General features: G+C 45.9%; 1 protein-coding gene and 1 long non-coding RNA gene across 4 annotated transcripts; one reads left to right on the top strand and one right to left on the bottom strand.

The window, feature by feature from the left end:
- Nucleotides 1–448: 448 nt before the first annotated feature.
- On the bottom strand, nt 449–14,886 carry PCED1B (PC-esterase domain containing 1B). Of its 3 annotated transcripts, none has more exons than XM_060657854.2 (2): nt 14,148–14,886; nt 449–2,085 (listed from the first exon to the last, which is right to left on the bottom strand). In XM_060657854.2, exon 2 carries the CDS (start codon nt 2,035–2,037, stop codon nt 739–741), a length of 1,299 nt encoding a protein of 432 aa, XP_060513837.2. In that variant the 5' UTR covers nt 2,038–2,085; nt 14,148–14,886; the 3' UTR covers nt 449–738. The 3 variants fall into 3 exon arrangements, with proteins under 3 accessions (XP_060513837.2, XP_060513836.2, XP_060513835.2); XM_060657853.2 differs by having other exon boundaries at nt 14,180–14,886; XM_060657852.3 differs by lacking the exon at nt 14,148–14,886 and adding an exon at nt 9,446–13,191.
- LOC132694478 (uncharacterized) lies at nt 9,354–13,294 on the top strand. Its single transcript, XR_009617317.2, has 3 exons — nt 9,354–9,461; nt 10,221–10,507; nt 13,181–13,294. It is a non-coding gene; the product is annotated as an uncharacterized LOC132694478 (long non-coding RNA).
- Nucleotides 14,887–15,437: the final 551 nt, after the last annotated feature.

Below are 15,437 nucleotides of genomic sequence, written 5' to 3'. Positions count from 1 at the left end.
GACAGAGAGAGACAGAGCATGAATGGGGGAGGATCAGAGAGAGGGAGACAGAATCTGAAACAGGCTCCAGGCTCTGAGCTGTCAGCACAGAGCCCGACACAGGGCTCGAACTCATGGACTGCGAGATCATGACCTGAGCCGGTCGGCCGCTTAACCGACTGAGCCACCCAGGCGCCCCCAGTCTTCCCAGTTTTAAAATTCAATGAGTCTTTGAGAATCTCTGGAAAAGACCACAAAAAATTAAAGTTCTTCTGCTTATTCGTAAGGAATCAGGTCTATTTTATGGAAAGCCTCAGAATGATTTTAGACAAATTCCACTTTGAATAGTTTGTCAAGTAGATGCCATAAACACTCAAGTCAACAGATACCGTCCTTGCTTTTTAAGCTAATTATTTAATGGAAAGGGGAGGCACCATTACATACAGACACACGCAAAATCTACAACTACTTTTGTGAAACTACTTCTTTATTTCAATTTTAGGTTTACAAAAAGACAAAGAGGACAGGGAGTGGAGAGGCAGGAATAACGCTTGGTCACCGCCAGCGATTGGAGGAAAAGGCCACAGCCAACAAAAATGGTTGAAGGGCTCTTCTAGGCCATTATTAGTAACAGCAATGACCAAAAAGAAGTCCAAGCAGGGACCAAAGGCTTCTGTTAACAAGGTCAGGCTGTTTCAGGAGAGTCAGATGATCTGCCCAGTCCATGTCCACCATGAGGAGTAAGGCCCCCAAGTCAGTTTATTGAGGCCTTGGCTGTGGGTGGGATGGGGCCCCTCTCTTGGAAGATCTGGGCTGCCCACCCCAGGGCACATAGGGGCCACGATGTACATTCCGGGGAAACCCCCTATGAACCACAGGGGCTCGCTGCAGGTAGGGTGTGGAGAAAGGGGGCCTGGGTGGCTGGGGATCATCTTCAAAGGAAAATCCTGTCTGGGTAGGTGAGGGGACATCTGAATGGAAATGGTTTGAGGAGAACTGATCGGACTGGAAAGGATGGTCTGAGGCAAATAAGTGATCTCGGGGACAGAACAGGAATCTGGTCATCACAGGGTGAAAGGGAAAAGGGCGAGGATGTGGGGGCAAGGGCAGGAGGGGAGGCGGGGGCGGGGGTAGATGGGGAAGTGGGAGCAGGGGGCGGTACCCGGCAGGAGGGATGGACGGTTGATCTGGGCTGGCCTGGGGCTGCCGCTCAACTTCCCGGCCGGGTCCGGTCCTCGCGGTGCCATCCCGGATCCCGGGGCCCACCGGGTACGGCCGGGGCAGATCCACGCCCCAGGCGTCGGCCACGTGGGCCAGCAGCAGCTGGGAGAGGTGGCGGTGCGCAAGCTCATCCCAGTGCACTCCGTCCCGCTGCAGGTGGCGCCCCGCGTGGCGGAAGTGGAAGTGCAAGTCCAGCACATCGAAGCCGTGTTTCTTCGCTTCCATAGAGCTGTGGAAGTTGGCCGCGATGACTCTGTCTCTCAGGGAGGAATCCTCAGGCTGGTGCTCCGTCGGGAGGAAGCCCGCGGTGATCTTCTTGCCCACGGGCATGGCTGTGTTCCACACCAGGAGGCACGACTCGGGCAGAACCTGGCCCAGGCGCTCGAACAGGCTCTCCAGGTTCTGCAGGTAGCTCTTCCAGGAGTCCGGACCGTACCTGGAGAGGTCCCAGAGGCAGGAGTTCATGATGATCACGTCCGGGGGCCCGTGCTGGCTGGACTGCAGCTCTTGCAGGATGGCCTCGAGGTAGCTGGAGTACACGCGCGTCAGGAAGTAGAAGCGCACCAGGTGGTGGTCGGAGCAGAACTGGCGGACCTCCCGGTACTGGGTGCCGTTGTGCATGGGGCCCCGCTGGCCTCCGTCTACCAGCTTGTCCCGTTCAAAGCTCTCCTCCCCCTTGGCCTTGAGCTGGGTGGGAGTGAGCAGGAGGTCCTTCTGCAGCAGGAGCACCAGGTCCTTGTACACGGCCCTTTGGACAGAGTCTCCCAGGATGACCACGAACTTGTTGTGGAGCAGCTGCTGCACGTCGGCGGCCATCAGGTGGGCCGTGAGGGCCATGGTGCGCCGCCTAGGTCTTTCCTCTCCACGCGGGAGGTCTTCAGGTTGCTAGGACAGAAGGAGAGAGTGGCTGGGAGGGACCCACCCTGGGCTGGCCCTCGTGTGGCAAGACTCAGGCAAGGGGATGGAGGGAAGTGGGAAGAGAGCAAGAAGGGAGCCCGGAGCCATAAGCCCATCTGCCAGGCTTCACCTTAACCTGTGAGCCTCTGCAGCGGCTCTTGGAGGCCCAAGTTCTACCGGGCCAGAAGCGGCCAACCCCACAGGCCCTCTTCCCCCTGGGCAGGCAGCTCAGGTGTCTGAGGACTGAAGAGTGCTGAGGTCAACCCTGCAGCTGCTCAGCAATGAGCACCGTGAGGGAGCAACAGCACAGAGCCTGTGGTGATATGTTCCATGCCCTGCATCACTCCAACTATAGCACGTAGGTAACACTGAAAGAAAATATGCAAAAGCATAGTTCGTAATAGAAAAGGTCGGGCTATGGATGACTTGCCTTCTCCCCTTTTTTGTAAATAGACTTTATATAATGGTACCTTACTTTTAATAATTTAAAAAGAACTCACGGAAATGCCACAAACAACAGAAAAGTACAGGTGCCAGGTCAGAAAACATATGAAAACAGATTTCCTTAACAAGGAAGCTGCTGGATTTTTGTTTGTGTGTGTGTGTGTGTGTGCGTGTGGTTTTTTTGTTTTCGTTTTTGTTTTGCGAGGAGGACTTGTGAAAAAGGCAGTAACATTGGAAATAATTCACACGTTTCAGCTGTAATATTCTTTACTTTCCATAGGAAGCAGATCAGAATACACCATCCCCAAAGATGCCATTTCGGTGTAAGGATTATTTTGAGCTGAAAGCAACTAAGAATCAACAGACATAGGAAGTGTTCTCGGAACTTCCCTTATTTGCTTAAAAGCAGTGTACACATTTCCCTTTGGCGCAGGTGATCCTTCCCCCACCAGGGAGAGAAGAGTCAAGGAAGAAGACAGGGAGTTGTCAACACCAAGATGAGTTTGCATAAAGAGACTTTACTAAAATAAAGTAAAATAAATAAATTAGTAAAATAGTAAAATAAATAGTAAATTATAAAATAGTAAATAGTAAAATAGTAAATAGTAAATAGTAAAATTAGTAAAATAAATAAATAATTAAATTTACTTTAGTAAAATAAATAAATGGACTGATTTTCCATTAGTCCCCCTATATATTTCTGAGTTCTTCCCCACAATTCATCATCCCATGAAGCTCAAGCCCCTTTGCCTTTGTTAAAATAATATGTAAGCCCCCGAATCTGCTTCTTTGAGTTTCATTTCTTTTTGGTGAACTCTTGCACACATAAATATTAACAAAAATGGTGTGCTTTTTCTCCTTTTAACCTGTCTCTGTTTAATTCACAGGGCCCCAGATACTGAACCTAAGAGGGTAGAAGAAAAGTTTTTCCTCCTCAGCACATTGAATAAAATGTTAAGAGTTGTGAAACTCATCTTCAAAACTTCAGTTTACGTTTATTTTTTTTTTAACGTTTATTTATTTTTCAGACAGAGAGAGACACAGCATGAACGGGGGAGGGGCAGAGAGAGAGGGAAACACAGAATCGGAAGCAGGCTCCAGGCTCCGAGCCATCAGCCCAGAGCCCAACGCGGGGCTCGAACCCGCGGACCGCGAGATCGTGACCTGAGCCGAAGTCGGACGCTTAACCGACTGAGCCACCCAGGCGCCCCAGTTTACGTTTATTTTAAAGTTGCCATTTACAACCATGCCCATTAATGATTACAAGGGAGAAACACAGTCCAATATTACCAACAAATCTCAGATGGAGAGGAACATGGCATCCACTTCATACACTTACACAGAAGTCAATAAAATCCATTGTGGCTTGATATTTGTAGGCTTTTATGCATTAGGAAGCATTTTAATAGGTGGGGGTGGATGGCTATTATTAAATCACACATTCAGTTTCTAAAAGTCATACTATTTGTGGTTTTAAATGGGTAATGTACAAACATAAAAACATGAAAATGGGTAGAATATAAAAGAGTTGCCCTAAGAGAAGAGTTGAAAATATTGGCTTATTTGTCCCCAAAGAATCTTCATTTAAATGTTTTCGCTATCAGAAAAAAAAGCTTAAAAATGAGATGTAGTTCATTGCGGTGCAACAAAATAAAACATAAAGCAAACCCCAAATCCCTTTGGGGCTCAGGGATGTTCCTTGGTTTGCAACCATTTATTCATCCAGCTCACACTTGTTAAGTACCTACTATGGGCTCCACATGGAGGGTAGTGAATGAGTAAAACCTGGTCACGCCCTTCAGGAGCCCTTCAGGAGCCCTTCAGAAATATTCACGGCTAAGTACAACACAAAGAGCGCTAAGTACCATTGAATGAACAGGTGCTGTGGACCTTCAGGGTCTCTGTGAACAAATAGTCCTCCTTTGCCCTAGACCCCAGTCTCTAAAGGGCAAAGTGAAGAGGGAAATCTCCTCCCGGGGCGTCTCAGCTTCTCATGCTGCTCGGCTGTGTGTACCTTCCCTGGGCTGGCTCTCTGGTCCTACTGTGTGCCTAGTCCCGGCTGGCAGATCGGATAACCTGGTGCTGTCTCCAGGAGGGTATTTTGTTTACTGGACCTAATGCATTCCTCCTTTGAGTCTGAAGTGTGCTCTAGACTTGGGACTCACAGATGGGAATCCAATCTACTAGTTAAAAACCGTGGGAAAGAGGGGCACTGAAGTATACTGGTGAAGAGCACTTCTTTCCGAGCAACACTACTTGGGTTTGAATCTCAACTATTCTATTCGCCAGCTCTTTGTCCTTGGGCAATGATGTAGCCTTTCACTGCCTTAATGTTCCTCATCTGTGAAATGGGATTTTAGCGCTCACTTCATAGACTTGTGAGGACTAAATGTAAAATGGTTAGAACAATGCCCGACAAGTAGCAAGCATGGATAAGAGTTCATTGTTATTATTACTGAGCAAGTTTCAAAACACCAAGTTAATCATCTATGAAAAGGGTGGGGGTGCTTACAGAACGTGAGCCGTTTGCCCAGCAGGGTTCTGTGAAGAGCAAATGATATGACCTAAGTGAAAGATTTTGAAGAAAAGCAAAAATCTGTGTTTGTTGAGTGGCTACTGGATGCCAGTAGCTTTACAAATGTAATCCCATTTATGAGATAATTTTTATTAGTTCCGTTTTACAGGGAAGGGTATTCCTATGTGATCTGATGGAGCTAAAATTTAAAGCCATGAACGCCAAAGTCAGTCTCTGGTCTCTCGGTAGGAGACATCCTTTACAACAGAATGCCCTGCATCCTTTACAACAGAATGTCCTGCATCCTTTACAACAGAATGCCCTGCGGACTGGTGCGAATACAAGATCTTGGCCCATGTCCTGGAGATATTGAAGACAGGAGAGAAGAGTGCCTTGGTAGGTCTTTATGCAAAGGCAGGCAACTATTTCCTCTGCGAGCCAGGAGAAAGGTGGTTTATGCGTACTCAGGGGCTGGGGGGCTGTGAGTGAGAGTATACATATTTCATCCCATCCCTTGACCTCAACCAAAAGACACGCAAAAATTTAAGTGACCTGGATTTCAGAACAACCAAAACAAAATTCTGCAGACTCCCAGGCCTCTCACAGTGTTTGAGGAATTCTGGCTGCCCTCTGTCCCCACCAGTGAACTTAACCCACCCAAATGCAGCTACAAGGGTTCAGCATCAACACTGGGCAAAACGTCTCCCTGGGAATTTCTCATCATCCTTCTGCAAATGGAGCCTGTGAGCAGATCAGACTGTGGAAAAGAAGGGGGGAGAAAATGACTGGGAAAGAGCACTCCAGTCAGAAGCTAAACTGAAAGGAAATTCATGAAATTCTTGATCAAGAGCACCACCCCTGTAACAGGAGTAGCAAATCAGACACCCTTCGGATTCTCGCCCTGGGAAAGAATCATTTAAACTAAGATACCAAGCATTAAAAACAAAACCTAACAAAAACAAAAGTGACTTCTGGGGGGTGGAGGTAGTGAAGGAAGAAAAATTGAGAGTTAAATCTTCTCTGTTCTAAAAAAAAAAAAAAAAAAAAAAAGGCTGGTACGTTCCAATTTCAAAGTTTTTATTTATAAAAAAAATGAAACAAAAAAGAGAGCTGAAAACAGATTTTGGGCCTTTTTGGCCTAGGCTAAAAATGTGCTTCAAATGTGCTCAACTCCCTTATTAGTTTTGGTAGCTGTTTTATAGATAGATTCATTCACTCATTCATTCATTCAGTAAAGGTCACTGAGAACCAGCTATTGTGCTAGATGGAAGGACTAGGTATAAAAAGGCGGTCTCTTCTCTCAAGAGGAGCGGAAAGGAAACGGACTCAGAAAGGCAAGTATTGTAGAAGGTGCCAGAGGCTACAGTGGATATATGTAAATGAAGCGCCAAAGCCAGATGGAAGAGTCAGGAGGGGGAGAGGAGGTATTTGGGTGATCATTGCAAGGTGTGATTCCAACGTCAAATTAAAACTTTTTTTTTTTAAAGAGTTTGATGATGATTCCTCAAATCATAAGTTAGTGCCATGCTTTCTTTTTTAAAATTTTTTGAATGTTTATTTATTTTTGAGACGGAGAGGGAAAGAGTGAGAGAGAGAATGAGCGGGGGAGGGTCAGAGAGAGGGGACACAGAATCTGAAGCAGGCTCCAGGCTCCCAGCTGTCAGCACAGAGCCTGACGCGGGGCTCCAACTCACGAACCGTGAGATCATGACCTGAGCCGAAGTCGGACGCTTAACTGACTGAGCCACGCAGGCGTCCCTAGTTCCATGCTTTCTATTTGGACGTTGACTAACACTCTTACAGAAATATGCATTAATAATGGCTACTACTACAATAAATTACTTTCAAGTATTTTGCTTAGATTTCTGTTTGGGGGTAATTAATTTTTTAATACCTTCATAAGCACCATCACTTATAAATCACTGACTATTGCTTGTATAACTATCACGAGCCAAACACATAACATTTGTTTTTCATTCATCAACGTGTTGTAGAAATTAGGTTAATTTCTTTTCTTATTGATCTTTAGTTACAGGAAGACAGACACAGATATAGGTCAGTTGTTCTAGAGGCCCTGCAGAGAAGCCTTAAATCAGAGGTAAACACTAACAATTAGGATGTTGTTTTGATTAGTTATAGGAAGTACTTGCAACTAGTTAAAAAATTTCTTGCATAAGACTAACCATCTTAATGCAACATTATGTTGGGAATATAAATAGTTCATTTTCTTCTACCTGCATTTTTCGTAATCAAATCAATGTGTGGAACTTTCCAAGATCCCCTTACATCTATTTAAACGGAACAGATAGTACAAATAAGATGATTATTTTTCACGAATTTACCGCTGTGTCTTGGCATTTGCTGAATTTTCTAAGCGGGATTTAAACTTGTCAAAAATTAAATTGCGTGTCACAATAAGTTTTCTAAGAAGAAAAACAAACAATTCAAACTTCTCTTTGGGAAAGCTTAATGAACGGCCTGAGGATTGCTGATTCTCAAGAGACTGCTCTTTTGATCTGGGGCAAGTCCGTTAACACACACTCTTTTCCATATAACACAAAAAAGGGGAAAATAATGCCGGCCTACTATGTTTAAAAGTGGTTCTGAGAGCAAATTTTATTTATTTATTTATTTATTTATTTTTGAAGGAGAGAGAGACCATGAGCAGGGGAGGAGCAGAGAGAGAGAGGGAGACACAGAATTCGAAGCAGGCTCCAGGCTCTAAACTGTCAGCACAGAGCCTGATGAGGGGCTCGAACCTACAAACCGTGAGATCATGACCTGAGCCGAAGCCGACTGAGACACCCAGGCACCCCTGAGAGCAAATTTTTAAAAAAATACATAAAATACTGTGAAATATTACGGTAAATAATTTACTATGGTAAAGAACGCAAATTCTTTGCAAATATGAGCCCCTAGAAAGTTGGGATTCTAATCCCCCACTCCAGGTAACTTCCCCTCTAAAATAGGCCTCAGCTCTGCAGCCCATTAATTAATTCAGTACAAATTGGAGATCACCTGTGTCTATCTGGGGGCTGTGACAGTTGTCATTCTGCAAAGTGACTCACATCTCCCAACTACTGTCAAGGTTCCTCTACCCCATCCCTATATGGCCCATATTTCTTACTTGGCTATTCAGGGAATGAATCCTTAGGCACCACATCTAAAATCTCAAACACAAGTGATGGAAATGGAAAACTGAAACCTAGAATAGTGATCTTCAAAGTGGGCTCCACGTGGAGCGCTGGGTGGCTCAGTCGGTTAAGTGTCCGACTTCAGCTCAGGTTATGATCTCGGGGTCCGTGAGTTTGGGCCCCGCGTTGGGCTCTGTGCTGACAGCTTGGAGCCTGGGGGCTGATTCTGTGTCTCCCTCTCTCTTTGCCTCTCCCCCGCTCACACTCTGTCTCTCAAAAATAAATAAAGGTGAACGGTGAAAGGAAGGAAGGAAGAAGGAAGGAAGGCAACGAAGTGGGCTGCAGGTTTTCCTGGTGGAGGCAGGACTCACCGCGGACATAATCAAGGTGTATCAGCACCATCCCCGTGGGGCCACAATCTTAAATTTGGGATTCTTTTGCAATAAAGTATCCACAGAAGAATTTCACACACTTTTAGAGTGTAAAAATGGCCAAGTGTAAAAACCCGCCAGGCAGCGTATTTTCCCTGTGGGAACAGTCTAATATAAAATTTTCTTATGGATTTTAGAAAGAAATGCAGGTCGCATCCTTTACAAATGAAGGGTGGCTTCATAATACCTGATATGCCGGTGACTTCTATAAAAACGAAACAAACTATGGAGCTTTTATTCAATAGCCCCATAAAAAAAAGAAAAGAAAAAGAAACAACTCCTGTTTTACGAAAGGATCTCCTAGGGTAAAAATATCAAAGCAATCCCTATAAACAAACATACTATTTCAATCATGTACAGTCTATGACAAACTTCCACATTCCGGTCTCCAATCAGTATTTAAACTGTATTCGCTAACTTCCTACCTCTTATTACCCTGAGACCGAAAGATAACGGAAAGACAGGCAGCCGGCTTTCCCTTCCCTGGAGACACTCAAGTCAGGCGTGGACTCTGGCCCCAAGCAGCCGTGTGCGCTTGGGCTGACTGCCTACCGTTCTGTGCCACCGTCTCCTCTGGAGGTAAAGTGAGGTAGATCGCCTACCGATCACCGATCCGCCGTGAAGACGAAAAGAGATCACGTCACTGTCTGTCAAGGGCCTAGTACAGCGCCTGGCGCGCACTAGGCACCTCTCAACCACAACAACCCCTCCCCGCTGGGACGGCAGAGAAAACCCGAGCCGCAGACGGCACCTCGCTGCTGTCCCCCTGCATCAAGCCCTCCAGCCCACGGTGCCCCCTTCCTCCCGCAAAGGCACAGCTGTACCTGCTCAGGTGTAAAGGTAATTCCTCAGCTCTGGCGGCTCAGGAACTTTGCTCCACGCTGTCCCCTGGAGAGGGGGTAATTACGCATTCTACTTTTTCTTCCCTCTCCTGTGGCTGGTTCCTTCCCTTAAGCACTAAACGCATTCTGGTTTCTTGCTTTCAAAAAGAAAGGAAACTTCTTTGACTCCACCTCCAGGACAGTCCTATCTTTTGCTTCCCCTCCAAGGCCACTTTGGAAACGGGTTATTTGCACGGGCTGTGGCTGGGGCCTCACCTCCCACTCACTCCTGTTACTTTCATTTGGCTTCCAACTCCACCAAACCCAAGAAATGTTGGTCAGTAAATCACCAGTGATTTCCCGGCCGCTCCTGTTAAAGGCCACCTCGTGGGCCTTATCACCCAAAGCATTCCCAGCTCCTGGGGTCTTGGGGGCGCCCCAGGTGACTCCCTGAGGAAAATGCCCCAGGCTGACACTCCAGTATCCCGGCTCACCTCCCCCAGGATCCGGTGTGAGTTTCTCTTTCTCGGGCAACTCCTCTACTGTTGGTCTTTCTCAAGACCTACTAATGGGCTCCTTTCTTCTTTTCTTCAACACTCTTTCCCTGGGTAAATAAATCCCTCCACTCTCTCATTTCTGTTTGCCCCAAACTGTTCAGGTTTGCCCCCTGTTTTTCCAGCGCAACTATTCACAGCACCCTTCCCCCCACCAGAAAAAGTCCCACTTCGGATGGAAACAAATTATCCAAGTCTCCTTATCAATCACCATTTGTATGCAGATGCCTCCTGAATTGCGGCAAAGCCCAGTGGCTCAGAGGGGGGCTCGGAATCAGCTCCCCGGGTTTATATCCGGTTCCACCGCTTACGAGCCTCTGAGACCCAGGGCCGTTTAAGTCATTTTTTTGCACTCCAGAACCCTCATCAGCAAAACGAGAATAATACCACGAATCTCTTTAGAAATGAGGGTTAAATGAACGAAGTCACTAGCGTGAGGTCCACCGCGTTTTTAAGTGCTCAATAAATTAAGCCAGCCCAAACTTGTCTCCTGAGGTCCAGACGCATTCAGGTGAGTGGAATGAAGTTCCCAGGGGGTGGGGAAGGGGAGGGGGCAACGAGTAACCTTCTGTGTGGGCCTCTTATCACTTTCAAATTCTCTAGACGCCAATTTATCCTACCATCAAACCATGGCTGAATTCCTAAGATAATTCTCTTGTGACCTTTGGACAATCTTCCTAAAGGTAAATATCAGATCCTTTGTGGGAATGAGGCAGCATATTCTTGCTGTGCATTTTCAGAGAGCTGATGTATCATTGAGGCTTGCCACATTGGTTGGGGATAACCAGGTGGAAATCACCTCTGCTTCTGAATATGGCTGTCTCCACTCTTCCTGAAACCTCAAAATCCTTGAATGAGAGCCTGGATGGAGAACCGTTCAACTATTTCCTGGCATTAAAAAATAAGATGGGATTCTTGAGGATATGCTTTAGGGAGAAGGGTGTTGCAATATATTTTGGGAAGCTGAGCACAACGATCGAGTTCACCTCTGTTTTAGATTTTATGATTACCTCTTGTACTGTCCGTAAATTATTCTTAATTCTTAAGAAAGTGTGCCTTTGGGGCGCCTGGGTGGCTCAGTCGGTTGAGCGTCCAACTTCATCTCAGGCCATGATCTCATTGTTCGTGAGTTCGAGCCCCACATCTGGCTCACTGCTGTCTGCCCTTCAGATCCTCTGTCCCCCCTCTCTCTCTGCCCCTCCCTCCCTCCCTCCCTCCCTCTCTCTCTCCTCAAAAATGAATAAACATAAGAAGTAAAGAAAGTGTGTCTTTTTACTTTTGAAGACTTCTAAAATGGCATGGTTTTTAGTTTCCGTGTTCTCACATAAAATGTGATCATCTAGGCTTTTGAATTTTGTATCTTCACTTTCATTTGATATGCTAGCATAAGCCCAACATGTTGTATTTATAAACTTTGTTTTTTAACCCAAGATAGGATCCTTCCTTCTGTGCCGCTCCCCAATGCCTGTGGATGAATTTTAGAGCCTGTGTATACTCTGAGCTTTTTCTCACCTCTTCGTGTTTGCTCTGTGGCTCAGCATCAGTGCTCCCTAACCCCCTCCTCTATTGAAATTCTTTTTTTTTTTTAAATTTTTTAATGTTTATTATTATTTATTTTTGAGCGAAAGAGAGAGCACAAGAGGGGGAGGGGCAGAGAGAGAGAGTGAGGGAGACATAGGATACAAAGCAGGCTCCAGGCTCTGAACTGTCAGCACAGAGCCCTATGTGGGGCTCGAACCCAGGAACCTTGAGGTCATGACCTGAGCCGAAGTCAGAATCTTAAACCACTGAGCCCCCCAGGCACCCCTTCTACTGAAATTCTGTTTCTGCCTTAAGATCCAGTTTCAAATGAAGTTCTGTCTGAAAGCCTCCCTTTTTTCCCCAGACAGGAAAGTCCCTCCTCCTTCTGATAGATGCCCTGACTTAGTCCTTGGTTCTATTTTGTACTATAATTAACTACCCCAGTATATCCTAGTCCTGGAGGGTGGGTCTCACCCCACCGTTCTACCCCTCTGCATAATGGTTAGCATTCATTGAGCAGTTACTGCCTGCCAGGCCCACTCATGAGGTAAGGACTATTATTATCTTCACTCTATGAATAAGGAAACTGAGGCTTGGAGAGGTTATGTAAATCACCCAAGATGGTGCAGCTAGGAAAAGGCATAACTAGTCTGTCATTGCCAATGAATCTTCTGATTGATTAGATAAGCCAAAGATATTGTTTTGTTTCTTTAAGAGGAATTACGGCTCCAAAACCTGAGCTTTTAACCCCAGCTATAAATATTTGTTGAAATTAAGAGGAAAAAATAGTCTTATCTAGAAAAATAATATTTGCATACCGTTTTCCTTATTATTCTCTGTTGAAAAATCAAAGCAATGTTTTGTACACAGCTTTAAATTTCTCCATGAGGAAACAGCAGGGATGAAGTTAACTCAGTTCAGCTTTCATTCACTGATAGTTAATTCCTCCTCCTAACGGGTCAGTGGAAAACTCAGTGCTGTGCTAAGCTCTGTTTGTACTTAGAAATTCTTTATACTTATGCTGACTACTCCAGATTCTAACCAGTATTTGAGTAAAAATTTCCCATGGTTGGAAAGGAAGGGTGATGGGGAGCCAGTAACGACTAAGTTGCTTTCAACAGATGAACAGCTTGGATTCTGAAAGTTCTGTCTCCAGGAATGGCGACAACAGCCATTTTCAGCAGTGATGTGAACGTTAGGCTGAGTCAGCAGGCTGGGGTTTCCCACCTCTGAGCTCACTTCATCTCCTGTGTTTTCAGCATTCAGATGGGAGAAGTGGCCTCCAGTGCTCCTCTAAGGAGATCACAGGAAAGAGCTTTTAATTTTTTTTTGTCCTTTGAGAGAGAGATAGAGACCAAGTGAAGAAGGGGCAGAGAGAGAGAGAGAGAGAGAGAGAGAATCCCAAGCAGGCTCCCAATGCAGCGCTCGATCTTACAAACCATGAGATCATGACCTGAGCTGAAAGCAAGAATTAGATGGTTAACCGACTGAGCCACCCCGGGGCCCTAGAAAGAGCTTTTAAGTTGGATATTCTTTTATTATTGCTGTTATGATTAACAATGTGGTGTCTGATTACTAAGTGCAATAGTGTTTCTATGGGAAAAAAAGGTGTTGAATTAAATGGGATTCTAAGAGTCAGTCTCTTGTCCGCCTTGCTCCCTAGCTACACTATGCTATAGACGGATCTGGAAGACCTGCGTTCCCACCGCTCCGTGTGTTGGCAGCAGTGGGACCAAGGACTTTGCCAGTTTTAAGCTGCAGGGCTTGGAACCAGAAGAGAGACAAGGTCCAAGAGGAGAGAAGCTCGCCTGGAGAATGGAACGGGCGAACTCACTCTGACACTGGCTTTTTTCAAGTCCTGTTTTCCTCCCTTCAGCTCCGAGTTTGGACCCGTGAGCTTCCCTTCCTGCTGCCAGGTTCAGCCAGGCTTTCGGCTTCTCTATCCCTCAGTGACAAAATCATGTCAACGGTTCTGCACTCACCAGGGTTAACTGTGGAAATCAGATGCAATGCTCTGTAAACTTTGCACATGTTCGTTGTTGTTATTCTCGAGCCACGTCTGCATGTTCAAGGGTTGGGATGTTGCTCGTTAAGAGAGCTTTCCAGTCAAATGAAGGACTTAATTTATTACTGAGAAATGCTAATTTCACTTGTTATTCAGTAACATTTGGTGTCCACTCCACCAGTATACTAAGTGTTTTACCTGGTTATCTGTGACATTGGTATTTTATTTTTCTCCATTTTACACATTCAAAAATTAAGTTTGGAAGATGAAGTCGTCTGCTCAAGGTCGTCTATTTTATAAAAAGCAGAGCTGGGAGTCAAAACTGATGCCAAGCCTTTGTGGTCAACCACAACATACAAGATTGCACAGACAGCCGATGCTTCACATCCTTTCTCCTGTTCACAACTGGCTGTCTCTTTTTACTGTACGTTTTTAGAGATAGGGTAGTGTATCGATCATAAATCTTTCTTATTACAAAATAACAGTTGTCTCTTCAGGGCTGTCCAGTTAAGTGGGGGTAGGGTGAAGGGGGTTAGGACGGTGATTCCTCTCTACAGTAAGTGCCCAAGAAATGAGGATCCTAATTAATGCTTAAAATAAAATGGGAAAACTGGAAAGTACTTACTCATTACAGTAACTGGTGATTTGAAAACGTACCTCTCAGTTGATCCGAGATCTCTTCCCTAGACGGGCTCCTTTCTCGGCTGTAGATCAGAAGGCCAGGCTGGAGAGCCTAGAGCCTGGGCTGGAAGGCAGATAAGTTCACCCCTGGGTGCTTCTATGCTTATGAGCCAGCGGCTGGGGAGAAGATGCCATTTCCGGTGGTATCTGAGGCCAATGACACGAGTCAGCATTTACTTTTTTGTATTAGGAACCGGAAGACTAATGACCAAAGCTTCAAGGCAACAAATGTGAAAACGCGAAGTCAGTCCAACATACAGCATCTTCCCGGAATTTGGCTCTGAGCTGGTTTTTATTTCACTTTTCTCAGTAATCTGGGTGTAGCTTGTATTTACTGACTCTTAAACTTTGTTTTGTTTTCACAACTCAGACCCTCGGTTCTTCCTGCCTTGTAGCTTGCGCCCCGCCGAAAAGGCAGAGTGGGGAAGGACAGAAAGAGGGGAGAGGAAGGGGAAGTGAGAAAAGAGAACAGGAGGGGATGATAAGAAGCAGACGGTTCCCTCTTCAAATGGATTTGTGATGCACATTCGTGTGCTGCATTAGTTTACATAGCGCCTCCAAATCCTCTCCTCTCACCCTCCCACCGCCCTGTGCGTGGAAGAGCCCATCCCAGAACTATGGAGAACTACAGGCCTCCAGTAAGCTCAGACCGTGGCCAACCCACGAGGACCTGCCGATTTCTCCTCTGCTGTTCCGCGGGAAACCGGCAGGGACCTGGAGAGCGGTCTTTAGATTGGTTAGATACATGTAGTGCTTTGTTGTCTGTGATCTGAAGGCCGAGGAATATTCCCTTCCCTACAGGTACCAAGATGAAAGAGAAGGAGGAAACGAATCGGAAAAGAAGAAGAAGAAGGACACGAAGCTCTAAAAAAGTTTTTCCTCAAACCGGGAACCTTTTATCGGCATATTAAGCACTTTAGGATAGAGCGTTTCTCCATGGCATAAAATAACTAATGAACAAGAGTAATGGGCTCCAAAACAGTCCAGAAATATGTGCCCTGTGCACTTAGTTTGTGTTAGTTTTTTAAATACTATGCTAGTTAGAGGCGCCTAGGTGGCTCATTCAGTTAGGCGTCCAACTCTTGATTTTGGCTCAGGTCATGCTCTCACGGTTCATGAGTTCGAGTTCCATGTCTGCATGGTCAGTGCAGAGCCTGCTGGGGCTTCTCTCTCTCTCTCTGTCTCTCCCTTTCTTTCTGCCCCTCCCCTGCTCGCTCTCGTGTGCTCTCTTTCT

Source organism: Panthera onca, chromosome B4 (assembly GCF_046562875.1).
Source record: "Panthera onca isolate mPanOnc1 chromosome B4, mPanOnc1 haplotype 2, whole genome shotgun sequence".
NCBI lineage: Eukaryota > Metazoa > Chordata > Mammalia > Carnivora > Felidae > Panthera > Panthera onca.
Note: the sequence above shows the minus strand (reverse complement) of the source record. Positions and strands in the feature narration are given on the sequence as shown.

Bases quoted from the DNA above. Each gene is read 5' to 3' on its own strand.
- PCED1B (XM_060657854.2), bottom strand. From the start codon at position 2,037: ATGGCCCTCACGGCCCACCTGATGGCCGCCGACGTGCAGCAGCTGCTC.